The 19161-nt window shown below is 38.3% G+C and overlaps 1 protein-coding gene across 22 annotated transcripts in view; it reads right to left on the reverse strand.

The window, feature by feature from the left end:
• The window catches only part of LOC136828927 (uncharacterized), a 321892-nt gene that overhangs the window by 27348 nt on the left and 275383 nt on the right, over window positions 1-19161 (reverse strand). For 8 of the 22 annotated variants that reach the window (XM_067087270.1, XM_067087266.1, XM_067087276.1 and 5 more), the window contains exons 28-29: window positions 5696-5719; window positions 2528-2548 (exon numbers count right to left, since the gene is read on the reverse strand). The exons of 7 other annotated variants lie outside the window; for them this stretch is intronic. In XM_067087270.1, coding sequence (XP_066943371.1) covers window positions 2528-2548; window positions 5696-5719 — 45 coding nt within the window. The remainder of the gene's footprint in view (window positions 1-2527; window positions 2549-5695; window positions 5720-19161) is intronic. 7 more of the 22 variants (XM_067087283.1, XM_067087285.1, XM_067087275.1 and 4 more) reach the window with 2 other exon arrangements.

Genomic DNA, 19161 nt, shown 5'->3' on the forward strand with positions numbered 1-19161 from the left:
TATCTTTGTCTTCCATATCACCATCGCTGTCAGCATAATCAAAAGGAGGTAAATGTCCTTCTTTTTCCTCAGGCTGAAAATCTTCGTATAGATGTTCACCAGACTCTTTAGCCTTTAGGTCAACTTCCGTGTAATCAAAAGAGGTAGAACCTGACTCTTTTTCTTCTATCTCGGAGTAATCAAATGCAAGAATGCCAGACCCTTTGTCTTCAGGATCAGAATAATCATAAATGGGCCTGACAGGGTCTTTCTCTATATGTTCGTAATCCTCATATTTGGGAATAATTGACTCAACCTTTGTATGTATGCCTTCTAAGTCATCATAAACAGATGGATCTAGATCTTCATCATCTGACTCAGAATCATCATAGATGGAAGTTTCATTTTCTTCGTCCTTCTTTGTACCACTGGTATAATCATAAAGAGAGTTCTCCATATCACCATCTTCATAAACCGAATCTTTGTGTACCTTACTGTCATCATCATCTACAGTGTCACCAGAGACAGTGATAGACTCTGTAGTTTCATGCATTTGGTCATCAGTTTCGCTACCTATTGAATCATCCTCATCTCTCTCAGTGTCGTCTTCATCTTTACGCTTGTGGCCTTCTGTAACTGCTGGTCCAACATCCAGATCATCTTCATCACTTTCATCATCTGTGGCATGCACTTCCTCATCTTCTATGTTTTTGGTGCTGAAATAATCTATGTAATCTGGAGATTCTGAGCTTCCGTAGTCATCATATTCTGCGTAATCTTCATCCCATAAACCGTCAACCTTTTCGTCCCACTGTTCCCAGTATTCTTCACTGCCATCGTTTTCTCGGGTCCAAAAATCATCATCTTTTCCTTCCCAGTAGTCCTCATCTTCTTCTTCTTCGTTGTCTGTGTCTACATGACTTATTCCATCTCTTCCATTCGAAGTACCCTTTTCCTCTTCTGTTTCGTCAGTGTGAACTTCTTCACTGATGGTTCCGTATTTTCTCTGGACTTCCTGGAGGGCATCAACAAACCCATTATCACCATCTGACTCTTCAAGGTGCGTGTCATCTTCGCTGTGTGAATGGTGACCTGCCCCACGGCCATTGCCACTGTAAGGAGATTCAGTATGTGCTGTTTCATTCTGTTCAATATGGTGGGTTTTATTGTTGTTTCTTTCTCTTGCCCATAAATCTTTCCATGTCTTGATTGCTGTAATTAACAAATTGCCCCATGCTGTGCTGTTGTTTTCGTCTCCTACGTCAACTTTGTCAGATGTTGGCTGAACTGTGCTGCTAACTTCTTTTCTTTCAAGTTTATTATCTTCATTTTCCACATGGGAATGTTTTCGATGAACACCATTTTGTCCTCTATCTTCCTCATCTGTGGTAGAATAGTCATCATAACTTTCTTCATCCTCTTCTGTTGCAATAAAGTTACTTTCTGTATTTTCGAGTTCACTTTCTATGAAATTATAATCGTTTTCACTGATTTCTGGGAAAATATTTGGATCTTCTTCTTTAATACTAGTTTGATTATTACCAACTGCAGCTATATCAGCACTCTGTCCTTCGCTGAATCGTGTTTTCTCCTCTTCATATTCATCATATTCTTCATCTAACCCAGTTGGATAAGAATATGAATTGATGTTGTGAGGTGGAAGTCCATGCGTATCACTTTCCCTAAGGCCATCACCTTCAAAGGTGTCAATTTTGGGACTGATTGTTTCTTTGCCTTCTTCATTTTCATCTGAATCTTCTTCAGGCACAGGCATGGAAAGACTTCCCTTATCTCCCTTCCAGTGAGGATCAGAACTGATATCTTTTTCGATTTCCTCATATTCTCTGCCTTTCTCCCTCCCGGGTGGAAGTGAGGACACATCATCAGAACTCCCACTCCAGTCAGGGTAAACATCAGAGCCTTCTAAGGCTGTTGGATAATGATCATCAGGGGTGTACTCATAGTCGTAGTCAAAATCATCATAATTATGAGAATCGTTCACTGCAAATTCTTCTGAGTCGTAATGAAAATAGGCTGCCTCGGGAAAAGCAGGGTGTAAAGATGTTAACTTAGCCTTATCTGTTGTCTCAGAGTCCTGTTGCCCTGGTGTGAAAAGCACTTCCCCCAGAGGGGAAAGAGTTGGGTAGTTCTGTCTGGATGTTTTTGTTATTTTTGAAATTGGTGTTGTTGTTGTTGTTGTTGTTGATGTTGTCGTCTGACTCAAATGCACAGAGCAGTAAAGGACGGAACCAGCATCTTCCGTGCATTCCGTTATCGCTGTAAAGCCTCCCTCTTGTTCTGCGTGTACAAAGTAATCCAAAGTTATTTTTACTCTATATTACTCTAGTAGCTTTGATTAGGGGTGACTTTCTACCACACATTTTTAGAAGTACTGAGAAAATAAAGAGATATTACATAAAGACCAAAAGTGCTCCAGTTTTAGAAGCAAACAAAAGCTTGTGTATAAAAGTGCACAGACAACAGGGAAGAGATGTGACAGTGGGGGGGTATCAAGTACAAAGGGCTAGCTGTACAAACAATACATTACCAGGGTGGGAGAATTCCTCTGCTTGGATTGCAAGAAACAACAAGAGTAAAAACATTATACACAACATCAAATAGCCTTATATTTTAGATGCTCGAAAATTCACTCGTTCAGACCTTTCACACGTCATGCAGTTAACACTGACAACACTGTACACGCTCTTTCAACAACATGAGATCAGTAAACACCTAGAGATTATCAGACTGTTGAGCACTTCAAGAACAGTGACAGATTCTTTGACAGAGGGTTGTGCAGTATTCATGGACCAAGAGAGAAAACAAATCAGAATGTGAAGGTCGTTCTTTTTCCTCTTGTGAATCAGCCTCATTTCCTGAAAGAAAAAATTCTTGATGCATGCTGCTAGGGTGGAACGGGGGCTATAAGCTAGGGAAAGTGCCAGGTCCTTACCAGAATTAGCTGCTGAACGTGTTTTTGATCTCTGATAACCCTGACTGTTAGAAAGAGGAAAATTCTAAAGGTTGCTTGAACATGAAGTATGAAACAGGATAGACACACGAGAAAAATCAATGGTTTTCGTTACTATCTCTGAACAGCAACAGAAATATTACTAGATAATAGTAGGATAGGGGAAATTTCGCCACATAATTGTAGTGAAACACACTGACAGGCTCTTTTCTGAAAATAATTATTTCGTTAGTATGTGCTTGCAGGTATGTGCACTCTCCTGAGACAGAAAGTTCCTCATGAAGTGTTATAAAACTGAAAATATTCAGTTTGGCTGAACCACGTTCAGAGGAATTCGCGATTTACAGATGGAGTTTTCGATTGTTGTAGTAAACACCCGCGAAGCTCTTTGTCTTTATCAATACCATACCCAATTTTTCAACTCATTAGCAGGCAATATCGAAATGTAAAATGGGGCACATGCATATTTTTGTTATAAAGGCGTCTTAAATCATGATCTCAGCATACAGGAGAATAATTGATCCTTCTTGTGCATTTATTTCTTTACATACACGCGCATAAGTACGCGTACTATACGCATTGCATACTTCAACTTTATTTTCATGTATGAAAGTGCATGCACTCATATCTCTTGGTGACTTGTGTATACTAGGTATTTTTTTCACCGCTGGCAAGAAGTTATTGTCTCTCCGTCGAGGGCAAGTTCCGTTAAATTGCATAAGTATTATCCAGATTGTTAAAGTAAGGATGTGTGTGTTTTGGCACTTAACGACTGCTGACATCCTGTGGCGACACCTGTACTGGTAACGATTGTTCATGACACTAATGTGAAATTCAGTGACCATTTAATTATTAAGAAAATGGCAATTCACGGTGTAGAAATGACTAGAGACAGAAGAAAACAAAAGCAACACATTTCCTTTGCTTTAACTGATCCCCAGGAAAGAACAGAAAACTACCCAGAAACAAAGACTATGGAGGCTTTTACTGTAACGGAATTACTCCTTCATAAGGACCTTCTTAATGTCCTTTCTTCAGTACTCAGAGATCAGCTAACACGTAAGGCTTTATCAATTGTATTCTGTGAATTAGAATTATATTTTCGACAGTTCATACAAGTTCCATTTTCTATATCACAACTCGAATTACTGTTCTAATAAGCAGAAATTCAATGTGCATTTCGAACAACAGTCGATGTCACCAGAAGTCAATCATCTTAGAGACAAGTCTCACAAAGAACACATCCCAGCTTATTATTGTTTACGGGCCTCGGATATGGGAAGGACAGTTGATTTTTACCGTCTAGTAAGGAAGTCATTATTTATAACCTTCAATCTGCAGTGAAATTTTCCTATCGCCTTAAGAGCCTGCACCTCCAGAGTATCAGTATCATAATTCCGTTTAAGTGTCCCAAAAGCGCTATGCACGTTAGCAACGGCCCTTCCTTCCTCTTAGGGCTGAGGCGCTTTTAAGCCTAGAGATTTAATTAGAGACAAAAAGGCTTATCTGTAACGAACCGTGATCGAAAATGCGTAAGGTAATACAGCCTTCTAGAATTTCTGATGCCTCTGGATAGCTGCAGCGTTCAGTACTTACGCTACCAGCTAGTTGTACCAAAGCAGATCTTATTGCATTAAGAGGCCACAGTAGCCGAAACAGTCATCACTAAGTGACTTCATCAGTGCTGAGTGAAAGGTAAAGTAAAAAAGCAAAGATACCTAAGACTGGAACGACAAATGGATGATTCTGCGTAATATCTTATCTGCCTCTTTTCATGAATCGGGTTTTAACTACGGCCATATGATTCATGATCTGGTAGTTTCCTGTATCTAAACTTTCGTTTTCATCTGAAACTGTTAAAGGGAACGTGATACGAGTTCTATTTTCCCCACAAAACAGGACGTTGCTTTCGGTTCGGTTGATTGTAATACAATATTAAAGGCACAAAGGTGAAGGTCAAGGGATGCGTCGTTAAACAGCAAGGGCTTATGGATCCGTCCCTGCCCTAGACGACAGAATAAAAGGTGAAAGGGCCCCTTGTCCAAAGTTAAGGCGGGGTTCTGTCAGACTAATTTTTTTTTATTGCAATTCTTTCGTTTAATGGACGCAATCTGAGGGGAAAAAAAATTAACTGACGACACCGAATGGTCGAGAAAGCAAGAAAATTGTCAAGTCTTCCCCTTGGTTATAAACTCACATTTTACAGGCTATTTAGAATTCTAGAGAAAAAAATAACTAAAGAAAATAATTCAGGTTCGGTTTTCCGTTTTGTTTCATTTCCAAATTCTTTCTCCTTTGACTCGAAGGCGAAAGAAAATGAGAGGCACGGGGATGCAAGCGACTCCTATTGTGATTCCGGGATTACATAAAGAAGACTTTCTTTCTTATGAGGATTTCGCATAATGGACACCTTGAAGAAAACCGCCTTTCCCATTTTTATACATTTTTCTGACTTCTTCAAAAAGGGAAACATAAAGGACGTTGCTGCGTGTATCCATGCAGATGAAAGGATAAAATATCAAAGAGGAATGCTCTCAACGTTAGACATGGAGTTTTGGGATGGCCACGGAACTCAAGACTTACATTCCCCAGCCAGTATGTTCCCAAGAAGTTTTGTTTCTACTCATGAAGGACCTGAGAAGAGATGAACCGCTACCGTAGATGCTACTTTTGCACTTATATCAAGGTACTAAGATTCACTACGCCACTGAGAGAGCCAGAGGTGCACGTAATCAGATTACTTACCGGCAGATGGATGTCGTTTCACTCCTTCAATGTAAGCATGGAAGAAATGAATGTGAGTTTAGTTCAGTGTTGCAGAGGTGTATGAAATCAAATTCACCTCAACTACTCGTCTGCGTTCAAGTGTCCCTGGTCAGATCTGTAGTTTTTATGTCAGGTCTTGTTCGTCATGCAACTGTTCAAGAGGATAAAACCTTGCTCACTTTGACAGTATGAATCAATCGTCTTGATAACGATGGTTTTCCACTCAGAATGTGACTGATCATTTTATTAATGATCTCCCCAACATTCCCCAGCGCTACGGTCAAAGACGGCGCACGTGTTCAAAATAAATAAAATCCGCATGTTGCCTTGAGAGAATTTACCCAGGTGTTCCACTGTAAAGGATAATCTGACAGTGATTCTCCCGTTCAAATCAAGCAAGCTTAAAAAAGGGGTTGATATTAACATCTAACACTTTTGTGCAGACTAAAGTGGTGTTGCTATGAAATGGTTCTTATCTGTAACAAAAGTTTATTCATTACTCCCGAGAAGAAATTAATTCACGAGATTATATTCAATCGTACAGGACATGAATAACAATCACATAACAATCAAGAAGACGAAGGTCCGTGGATCTCCCGACGGCATGTTCAGGTCATTGTTACCTTGTTAACTTATGAATTCTATTATAGGTATGCTTCTTATTTTGTAAGCTAGTAAGCACTGGAATGCTCAGCGGAGACATAATGTAAAAACGGGAATATTAAAAACATTGAAAGGTCGAGACGGTAAGGAATAATATTATAACCTTCAAGAAAAACAATAAGTCGCTCCTGTTCCTATGCGATGGCTGTTATGATAGCGAAGGGCTGTTCTCTGAAAAAAAACTATAATAAGTTTAAAGCAAGAAAACCAAAAATTTGCATCATTCCTTATTTCCTTTAAGCAGCTTACAACGGTGCAAATGTTTTCGCAGGGCCCTCATTATCCAAGATCAGAAAAGCATTAGTTGCAAAACGAGACCAATGGGAGCAGTGTAAGAAGATTATTTTCTTTATAAAAATCTCTTTTTTTTATGGCAACTTTTACGCTATCACCCCTGACGGCGAACGGCAGAATGTATTACTATACTGACAACGTTCGAAAGTTTCATTCGAAAGGTTAAACACCCAATTTCAACTTGAGTTTGAATAATTTAGATATGTGAAATGGATATAGCCTCTAATGATCCGGGTGCAACGATTAAGAAAAGCAAGAATCGTGTCCTTTTGTTAAATCTCCTCTCACTTTATAATCAGCGAAGTCACTCAACTAAGTCTCGGCATCCTCTCAAATTACTTTGATCTCTGTGGAACGAGATGACACATTCATTGAAATTATAGCAAGGAAGGTATGTTCCACCATTTTCTCGTTTTCATTGGGCGTGAGAATCGCATGCCCATTAATTGCCTATTCCATTGACCTCTACATAACTATATCAGATGGGATGCATTGAAGTTAAAATGCAGATAATGAATCTAGGAGTGTTGAGCTTCAGTGAACACGTTTTGAGTATGACTGGCTATCCTTGTAAATAAACGTGTGATGCATTTTTTCAACTCAGCTTTGACGAGATGCTGAGATGCTGCCTATAATATACCCACTGTTTTCTCTTTCTGCTGTTTATTTAGGCCTGTCTGTTGCACACATTTTTATCTTTTTTTTAACGAATTTATTCCCTTGCTTATCCAGATTCATTCACAAAAACGGTCTTGACAACCCAGATATGATGATTCGAGTCTATATCGTTGTCTCGGAATCTGGTCGTTATTTAAACTGCTACGCAAGTAACTGAACATTCCGGTGTACTAGGGACCACATAGCCGACTAGCCATTGCGGTATCGTACCTGCGCATTCGTCTTCACTTTATGGGCAGCTGGTAACTTACCACTAGACGGTCAATGAGGAAATAACTTTGGCTTGAAGATACGGCCGGCTATGTCTGAGAAGCTGAGGCTGAGGCGATAGGCCCATGCCAAGGCTTAAGTCCGAAATTAATTTATGTTGTCATGTACAACCTACACAGTTATCACAGGTAAACTGCTCACGCACATAAACAATATATATATATATATATATATATATATATATATATATATATATATATATATATATATATATATATATGAGTGTGTGTATGTGTGTATGTCTGTATGAGGTTAAGGTTCACGCTCAATAAGAATAAGACTTATATCAAATATGGTACTTAACGATGGTTGAAACTAAAAAAAAAATTCATTCTAAAGCTTTGTTTTCTTAAATGAGATGGTATATCTGTCTGTAATTCTTATTTAAAGCGCTGCTGTTCTTTGGCATTCAAGGAAGTTTATTGCAAATAGAAAGAATATGTTTCATCGCATAGGCTCAACGAAATACTCGAAGCACTCCCACAATCTCAACAAGAGCCAAACAATTTGGTAAGAATGTGATGTCCATGTTGAACGCGATCTCTTACGCCATTAGAAACCAAAACGGGAATTTCAGGAATGAAGTCATCTTCTAAGCACTGTTCCTCACCGAAATATGCTCGTTATGGGAACGCGAGAATGTAAAACCAGCGGGAATGTCAGGCTACCGCAGCTCGTACTGTCTACGCTTAAGTCTATTTCGAGAGAATGGTCGTAAAGGAAAAAAAAAAAAAAAAACGACGCTCCCGAGCCAACACTTTCCCAGACAGTGGTTAGTTGTCTACTCTGAGAGCTGTTTTTATTTTTTTAAAGAGAAGCTTTTTCTTCATTCTAAACATTTATTTGTATGGAAACAACCTCTTCAGTATCATTGGTGTTTATTTTCTTTTATATAATCGAAGAGCGTTTCAGTCGCATCTTCATTTCTAGTTGTAAACTTTACATTGCGTGAAATCAGTTGTCACGTTCCAATAATGTCGCCCAGCATCTAGCCAGCTTCTCAGGAACGAGAGAAAAATCCCGGGTAGGTAGGTAGGTAGGTAGGTACAAATCATTAAAAATATTGAAAAAACGAAACCAATTTTTAGAACAGAATCAACGATACGCTCTGATCAGGGGAATATTTGAATCTTTTGGATAACTAAATCCATTCATTGGCATTTAAAGCCCATGCCCTCTTATCACACTAAAATAAACACAAGGACTTAAATGACAGATAAACAACAACAACAACAAGAACACGGAGAATCAGGTGAGTTCCGGAGCGATGACAGCCAAACTCAGTTAAGAATAGTTGGTGCGGTTACAGAGTCAAATGTCTATTAGCAACCGCCCCCCCCCCCATCCTCTTATTTTTAAAGCGAAGAGACCGATAGCGACATAATTCAGGAAATTTAAATTTTCGTGCGCTTTAATTATCAGTTTTACCAAGCAATTTTTTCTGATTTTATTTAAAGATCTGCCTGGTGGGTATCAGCTATTCCTTTTTTACCACAAGTTAATTTTCCTTGAAATTATTATTATTATTATTATTATTATTATTATTATTATTATTATTATTATCATTATTATTATTATTATGATTATTATTATTATTATTATGATGATTATTATTATTATTATTATTATTATTATTATTATTATTATTTATGAAAAATATAATCGCATGAGTCACTAAAATGGTGAGGAAATCTATAATGATGTCAGTGTATAAATATATTAAAAATATAAAACGAGATCTTTCGAGAACTTACTCGATTCTCCTCCTTAATCTGAGAAGGGGGATTGAGCAGGTTCTCAAAAGCTATCGTTTTACATCTATTTCTAACATATATTTACACTGGCATCATTGTGGATTCCTTCACCATTATTATTATTATTATTATTATTATTATTATTATTATTACCGTTTAATAATTCAGTATTCAGTTTTTAGTCAGTGGAAAAATTGGCTATAAAATTCATTATACAATCTGAATACCAATCACGAATCAAGCGCGACACTACCATTAACTAGCTGCCAATTCTTCATAGCTTTCTTAATAGTCTAAGATGAGCCGACCACCCCTGTAGTAGTTAGTCTCTTATTCCAACCGCTCACACCAATTGCAGAAGTCTGTTGCAGTTAAAAAGTAGAGTATCTGAATTTTCATGCAAGACGGAGAAACCGATTTGCATATGCAAAAGATCAAAATGAAGAACTATTTTGCGATATGGAATCTTTATCGTAAGTGATGATTGAACCCCTGACTTTGAAATTCTCGACAAAATCTAACTAACAATCAGCTAGTGAACATTTGAATGTCAACAGAGTAGACGACAAGACACATTTTCAAGTTTCGAATAAAAGAAAATTCGTTGAGTGCTCCTTTCAAAAAAAGATTATGCATTATGAGCCCTCGCTTACTATGTAAAGAAGAAAGAAGTTGTAAGTAATGAATGTAAGAAGCTAAAACATAAAAGCGAGAGAGAGAGAGAGAGAGGTATATCTAGTCCATAAAACTTATATTTTCCGAAATATCTGAAGACCTTCCCTCCCAGATCTCACTTCATTCCTGCATCTCCACAGTAACCCCAAAATCCTCTGGCCATTTCCGTTCATTTCCTCCTGTTCGTCCATTTCCCATCTCATATGGCGGAAGAAGCGGAAGACGAAGAGGTGGGAGAGAAGCGGGGAGAAAAAGGGGAGTAAAGAAGGAGAAGAAGAACGCGCAGGAAGGCTGGCACATAAATCTTCTATACCATAATGAAAAGATCAGATCTGAGTGCACGCGTGTGCTTTCTTCCAGAAAGCTTCGCACAGTTCCGCCACTTTTCGGTCCGTCGGGCCCAGCGTTCCGCGAGGAAAAACACAGAGTCGAGAATTAAGAGAGTCAGCACTCGAGTTTATTTTCGAGTAAAGTTCCTGTTTGTAATTACTGCGCTGAGCTATGACGTCACAAATTTCCCTTACTCGCTCGTCGGAAAATGAGCCTGGATGAGATAAAAATGGAGCTGGATCGGACTTGACTTTACAGGCGATCTGGTACGAGTACGAAACATGGAACGATCTAAATCTAAATAATAAAAACACTACTGTGTAGTGGCGGTTACAATTCATTTATTGATTCTGGTGTAATGGCGGTTACAATTCATTTATTAATTTTGGTGTAATGGCGGTTACATTTCATTTATTAATTTTGGTGGCCAGGAAGTGTATTAGGGGTGTAGTGTTAAGTAGACAAAAATTAAATGATTTTTTTGAATCTTTTTTAAAACAATACAAATGCTGTCTGAAAAGTAACAAGGTGAAAGGACCATGAACCACATAATTCACTTTCGAATAGCGTTGATATAAATCTCAGAGAATTCTGATTTTCAATCATCACTGACAACTCTCGTGCCATTTACCTGTTAACTGTCGTTTTCTTTCCCACATGGACCTTTCTGCTCGATATTTAGTCATATCAATTTGATTTATAAAGCCTTCATTAAACATACTTTTTTTTTTTTGAGATATGGGTAAAACCTATTCTATAGATTAATCTGGAATCGCTTCAGTTGAAACAGCATATCTGCTTATCTTGAGAAATATTAACTTGTCAGTTGTGTTGGGGCGGGGGGTGGCAATGACCATGAGCAAAAGTCATGAACATTGTTATTCTTTTTTATTATTAATGAATGTGCGGAGTCACGAAACATACACACACATGCATATACATACAAACATGTTATATATATATATATATATATATATATATATATATATATATATATATATATATATATATATATATATATATATATATATATATTATACACGCTGTCGTGATCTAATTTCCCTCAGCTTGAAAAGGGTTTAGTTGCCACGACAGAAAAGGTCGATTCCACGGAAGTGGAGTGATCGCCCCCAGTACCCGAAGACCCGGGACGGAAGCGAACCCGTGAGATGGGCTTCATTTTTTATTTATCTTAGACTTTGAAACTGAAATCCAATCCTCTTTAGTAATTCATGAAAAAGCTGCTAGGTAAATTATGGATTAGGTATTGATGGAAACGAGTACTAAATCAGTTTGCCATTATGTGTTCGGGGCAAATTATTATTGTTCCTCAAAGATGCCACAACAACTGGAGGTATTATTGTAGTAAAAACGCAGCGTCGTTGATTTGGTAACTCCGATGATTATCATCCTCGTCCTCACATTCAAGAGTCTCCTCACATACGCCTTCGAAAAGGAATGGCAACAGCGTCAAGTTTCTTCCTTTGCCGTGATATCTATGACAATGCCTCGTGGTGCACATGTTCTTCGCTTCCCTAAATATACTAAGAAAAGTAAGTCCTCGCGAGCTTACTGAATTCCCCAGAGGGGGTTGCCAACGACCGCCATCCGCCGTTATCAGCCGTTCGGTCTGGCAGCCGGAGGAAGAGTCTAAACAATCTTGTTTGTTTCGTGGTTCCTTCGGGTTTCATTTGACCCTTTGGGTTCAGCGTTTGTTAGCGAGAGACTATGAAGATAAGGCTTGAACTGTTTATTAGGCCATACTACTCAGAATAGTTCTTCATTTTAAGGTTAATAATGTTAATTCATCAGAAATATATATATTTATGTATACTTTTTATTTCAACGAGAAGCGTCATTCATCAACCTTCTCCGCTATGATTGTTGAAAAGGTAAACTTAAAAGTCATAACACCTGCTAGTAATAAAAATCATAATTCAGTAACGGCATTAACACGAATAGAAACTAATAACCTGCCTTTATGCAAATTATGGGCAGAAGAACCCATTAAAGCTAATACATTCAAAGAAATGAATTAACGGCATGAACCATAAACACTAAAAAGGAAAAAGATTATCCCTTGTTTCCATGCAGCTAGGAGCAACAAAGTTTGTTTTAAGTCTTACTATGGTTAAATTGCTTATGAACTTGCTTTCTCCTTGCATCAGAAATGCAGTCGATTTTACGTCTGCTGGTTGCAGCGTCGACCGCAAGCTCAGAGCCAAAAAAGAAGAAGAAGAAGAAGAAAAAAAACTGGGCTTCGTCGACCCAGGCAAGGGATCGATCTTTTTCCAGTGATTCGGACCAGGCCCACACGGCACAGGAGATCACCTGTCAAATAATGCCTTGAAGGTGCTCTCACTTCATAGACGCCATCGATTTCTTAAAGTAATGATTACATATATGCTCTGAATTTTAGGGTGCCTCTCTCTCTCTCTCTCTCTCTCTCTCTCTCTCTCTCTCTCTCTATATCTCTATATATATATATATATATATATATATATATATATATATATATATATATATATATATATATATATATATATATATATATATCTCTTTCCTTCATGGATTTTGTCTTTATTTATACATATATACATGTATATATATATATATATATATATATATATATATATATATATATATTCATATATATTTATACATATATATACAGTATATATATATATACATAAAGTATATATATTATATATACACAGTATGTGTGTGTGCATGTATGTATGTTGCTATATGTATACACTCATACGATAAGGTGTTTCTCTATTATTCTCTCTCAGTTTCATTTCTCGGTTATAACCTCTCTCTCTCTCTCTCTCTCTCTCTCTCTCTCTCTCTCTCTCTCTCTCTCTCTCTCTCTCTCTCTCTCTCTCTCGTTAAATCGAATGATAGGACAAGTCTGGAGCCGGCCTTATTAAAGTGGGAAAAACATCCAGCTGCCTTACTGCTTTGAAATATCTTTTAATGATGACACATTCGTACCACAAAATTTAATACGCTTTGTAGATCATAACGAGTTCGGCTTTTTTTTTTTTATTCTAATTTTTCTTTCCTCAAGGTAATTTTGGGTTTCAGAAATAACGTAGAGATTAGCTGTTTTCTTTTAATATTCAGCGACTTCCTCCACCCACTGAAACTAGTCAACAAAAGCATCCTGAATCATTATTCTTCTAAGAGTCTCTCATGCTCTCGTTACGTACTATTTTATATTTCGCAAACGCTGATTATCAAGAGATCTTTTGTCTTGGACGTTCTGAGTCACGGATTTATATATAGGAGATAAACCTCCTTACTTTAGGCGTTTAATTTACAGAAGATTTTCATTTTCAAAATGACTTTCGCACTCTGTTTTCTAAGCAGTCAGATAAGACGAACTTTCTCACTATGAACTTCTTAACATCATCGTAAGATTTTTTTTTTCTAGTCTTGCTCCACTGTTTATTATGCTTCCAGACCTCATCCCACAACACTTCATGCTTGCATAATGTCTGACAACAACAAAAAATGCTTAGAAATGCATCCTCAGACAATTTGGAGCGCTGTAATAGGGCGTAATCATGGTTAAAAATCATTCCTTTTTGCGTAGACGCCGAGGAGGCAATATATTGCTCTCTTTCTTTCTGTGTGTGTTTGTGTATATATATATATATATATATATATTATATATAAATATATATATATATATATATATATATATATATATATATATATATATATATATATATATATATATATATATATATATATATACAAAGTAAAGACAAGAGAGAGAGAGAGAGAGAGCAGTGAACTGTTATCGCTAAGAATTCTCACCCATGTGTTGGAGCCGGGGCCTAAGGTTACCGATCAAAGAAGTCGCCAAAATGTTCCCTTTCGCCACACTAAGCTATGGGCAACTGGCAGCCGGCGCCAGCGGTACCGTCGGTAACCCGGCGGTGAGGGCGCTTCACGCCTCCACATATAGGGCCTTGCCACCGCCTCTCTCTCTCTCTCTCTCTCTCTCTCTCTCTCTCTCTCTCTCTCTCTCTCTCTCTCTCTGTTCTGTCCGTTTTCTCGCCTACTAAACATTTAGGAGCAATCGTTTTAGTTTATAAATTTTTTTCTCTCTCTCTCTCTCTCATCTCCTCACTTACTAAACATTTAGGAGCAATCGTATTAGCTAATAAAATCTCTCTCTCTCTCTCTCTCTCTCTCTCTCTCTCTCTCTCTCACTTACTAAACATTTAGGAGCAATCGTATTAGTTAATGAAATTTCTCTCTCTCTCATAAAGAATGCCCAAACGTTTGCTCAGGTATAAACTTAGACCGTCTTTCTCTCTTTCTCTCTCTCTCTCTTTAAATAAGAATTCAAGGACTTCAACAATGGCACACAGCACGAGCGCACTCCCCCTCGTTCTCACTCAAGTAGAATTTAACATTTCTGATACACACATACACACACGCACACACACGCATATATATACAATATATATATTTATATATACTGTATATATATATATACGTGTGTTCGAGCTATGTACCCTTGTTGAAGTCCTTGAATTCTTATTTAAAGAGAGAGAGAGAGAGAGAGAGAGAGAGAGAGAGAGAGAGAGAGAGAGAGAGAGAGAGAGAGAGAGAGAAAGAGGGTCTAATTTTATACCTGAGCAAACGTTTGAGCATTCTTTATGAGAGAGAGAGAGAGAGAGAGAGAGAGAGAGAGAGAGAGAGAGAGAGAGAGAGAGAGAGAGAGAATTTTATTAACTAATACGATTGTTCCTAAATGTTTAGTAAGTGAGAGAGACAGACAGAAGAAAGAAAGGAGAGAGAGAGAGAGAGAGAGAGAGAGAGAAATTCTAAAAAAACGATTGCTCCTAAATGTTTGGTAAGTACAAATATATATATATATATATATATATATATATATATATATATATATATATATATATATATATATATATATATATATATATATTTATGTGTGTGTGTGTGTATAGATAGATAGATCGACAGAAAATAGAAAGATATAGTTTCTGTATCATCTGTTCTATGCATCTCAGACAATTTGTTTAAAAAATTTTGAGACATGAAAACCAACGCCTTTTCTCTCTCTCTCTCTCTCTCTCTCTCTCTCTCTCTCTCTCTCTCTCTCTCTCTCTCTCTCGCCCTAGGAGAGCTGTTAATCAGCTCAGTGGTCTGGTTAAACTAAGGTATACTTAACTTTCTCTCTCTCTCTCTCTCTCTCTCTCTCTCTCTCTCTCTCTCTCTCTCTCTCTCTCTCTCTCTCTCCAAACACGTACCACGCTTAAAACTGATTCAGTTTCCCTCTCGCACGCGAGCAGCCAATTTGACAGGGGGGTTATGAAATTACACGCGGTCTAAACCAGAGTGATTACAAATACCCCTAAAGGGAAAGGGATAATGAGAGAAACCGATAACCTGCCCCCCCCCGCCCCCTCACCCCCAAAAAGAAGTACGTTAATGAGGCCAAAAATAGACCTTGGTACAGAAGAGGCTGGTCATATTTTGCTCTCTCTCTCTCTGACCTCATCTCTATGCTTCTTCTCTCGCCCCCTCTCCTCTACTCCTTCACTAACACAGGCCACAAGGCCACACCCTCCCTCCTCCTCCTCCTCCTCCCCCTCTCACTCGTCCCTGGCACCGTCATGGTCTAAGCATGAGTCCACGGGCGAATATATACACTCTGTCCGACCACACAAAGCGCACGCCATGAAAGTACGTACATGCGGGACCAGGCGTACGCATTTGGACACCTGTGCAGGGTCAATACACCTGCATCTTTACCAGAAGGCTGAGAGGAAAAGAAATGAGTTGAAAAATCATTCCGGCCGAGCATGCGCAGGCCACACGCCACAATAAAAGCACCCTTGATGACAAGAAATTCGTAATTGATCCCGCTGTGAAAAGTATTTGGACAATAACCAATAACCGATTACAGTTAGGCGTCCGTTCGCTTCCTTCGTTCCCCTTTCCGTGTGAACAGAGAGGCATTCGGCGGAAACGCGCAACCGAGTCTATAGCTTTAAAGAACCCAACGAAAATAAAGCTGTGCAAACGCCTACTGTGTCATATCTGCCTTGGCTGGATATCGGAAATAAAAAAAAAAAAAAAAATGGATACGACCTAATTGTTCAGTGCCTTTAAGAGAATACAAATTTTTTTTTTTTAAATTCAAGGAGCAGTATTATTCCGTAACGGGCTTCTTAGAGATATTGGAGCGTCATCTGAACGTCACCTGTCAGGTCCTCTGTTGCATGAAGATGAACGATGAACGTTGGTGCTGTTTAGGAGGGGTAAACAGTGAGCGCACTTTGGTGTGTGTGTGTGTGCGTGTGTGTGCCTGAGTCACAGCAGACGACATTCTCAACGTTGGCAGGATTGGGCATTACCTGCCACGAGGTAGAGGCGAGAGAAGAAGAGGGAGGAAGAATGAGATTTTGTATTTTTAGTCACATAACGAGATTCTCTTCGCGAGAGCAAGAAGAAGATGCGAAAGCTTGACAGTGAAAAAAGGGAGTCTTGATGTACTGAATAGGAATATACATTTTCTAAGAAAAGGGTTGAATGAACGTAACACACGAAAGAAACAGTAATTGTCATTGGATATAAAGAGAGAGAGGGGGAGAGGTGCTTCTTGAAAAATTACTTGAATATAACGACGACTTTAAATACGCCAACTCGCTGACTTGCACCGACGTCCTCATTCTTCCACCTCACTGAAAACATGATCGGCGAATGAATCGCTAAATACTTTCAGCGATAAAATAATTTAGTCTTCGACGTCTTTCTCGAAGCCTGGCCGTTACGCAACGGACGTTGGAGCTCCCGGAATGCTGTTCGGAGTTAAATAGTTAGGAGGTAGCGTCACATCACGTGCAGTGAGGTCAATAAGTAATTCTAATCCTTCGGTTCTGTTTCGTCCTTGCGTCATCATTGGACGCTCGGGTAGTTTATTGTTCCAGCAGATACTGAAATCCTGTTGTTCTAGATGTTTGTATTAGTTTTTAAATGCATATATAAAACAAACAAAAATAATTTAACAGCCAGCTTAATGCTGACTGCATTACAAAATTGACCATACAATTTTCGGCTTTAATTGATAATGTCTACGGTAATACATCATAACGTTTCATTATTGCTATTTATTTTTAGATCTGGAAAATCATTTGGATGCAAAACTGTTATGTCATACACATAAAAGGATTCTTAATGCCGACCGCATTGCAAAATTGATAATTTCTACGGTAATACACCATAACGTTTCATTATTACTGTTTATTTTTAGAACGGAAAAATCGTTTGGATGCAAAACTGTTATGTCATTCACATAAAAGGATTTTGCAGTTATTAACAAGAGTCAGCAAAATGATTTGAAGGATAGACAGATAGGATAATGTTTCTGCGAATTTCGCACATACCTCTTCACTTTTACCGGAATGACTCTCATAAGTTCGAAGAAAAATCATCACCGATATTACCTCGCAGAAAATGGAAATAATCCTAACAAAAGAATTCAAAACCCCGCCGTAGAATAAATATCCAAGAATGAGCTTCTCGTGTTGTTGATTTAATATCTCTTTTTCTTTTCTTTTTCCCGGGGAACCTCTAAGAAATAGAAACACTGTTTATGACTCTTTCTCGCGCACAGCAAATTAATCTCTAGGCAGTCCTAAAATAAACTTACTCTTGCATGCCGGTAATTTATCTCAAAGCTTCTGACAAAATAATTGCTTTTTTTCATTCCTTTGCGAAGGCTCTAGCGTAATAATCTCATGTCATTGACCCCTATTCGGGAATCCTTGCATAATAACAGCTTGCAAAAATAACTAAATGACCTAATGGTTAGGTCATTTGGCCCTGTTCAGAAATCCTGACATAGCTCTTTTCGTTTGCTCCACTGATTAGATTCTTACGAAATAGCCATTCGTCGTTCTTTGTTTATTACTTTATGGAGACCCAAGTGTTAAAACCAAAATTTTCCCTCTTTTTTTTCAGCTAGCCTTGATGAAATAACCCGTTTTTACTTTGTACCCATTGTTGTGGACAAAAAAAAACTCGTTTTTGTTTGATCATGTTTCAGAGATCCTGAAGAAGTAGCCCCACTAGGTCGTTCCTTTTCGGAGGTCGTCATGGCCTTCTGTGTAGCATAAAAAAAAAAAAGTTGGCTTGGCCCTAACAGTATGTGGTCCACTTGTCTCTCTCTCATGTGGTATTTTTTTTTCAAAGGTCCTGAGAAAACACAGCCCGTGTTCTTTCTTCATGTTAGGAGGCTTTTATGAAATACTTCCACTCATTCTGCTCTTTCTAGATTCCCATATGAGATCGCTCCTCTTGTTCACCCCTTTGTGCATTTCCTAATGGGATACTTATCTAGCTCTCTCGTTTTCGTAGCCCACACGAAATACTCTGGTGTGCCCTGATGGGACAACTCCTCTCGTTCACTAGTTTACCGACTTCCTAACAAAGCAGTTCACTCATTCTTCAGTTTCAGGAGGTTCTGACGAAATAGCTCCATTCATTCAGTCTTTTCAGGCTCTGACAAAACTGGCCCTCCTCATTCGCTCCTGTCAGAAAATCCAGATGACATAGCTGTCTCATTTGCTCCTTTTCACAGGTGGATACAAAATGTCAGTTGTCGTTCACTCCTTTTTTGAGTTCCTGACGATATAGGACACATTCGATGAGTTCCTGACGATATAGAACAAATTCGATCTTTTCGGAAGTACTGGAGGAAGAGAACATCTCGTTCCAGTTTTTTTTTTTCGGAGG

Source organism: Macrobrachium rosenbergii, chromosome 43 (assembly GCF_040412425.1).
Source record: "Macrobrachium rosenbergii isolate ZJJX-2024 chromosome 43, ASM4041242v1, whole genome shotgun sequence".
Taxonomy (NCBI): domain Eukaryota; kingdom Metazoa; phylum Arthropoda; class Malacostraca; order Decapoda; family Palaemonidae; genus Macrobrachium; species Macrobrachium rosenbergii.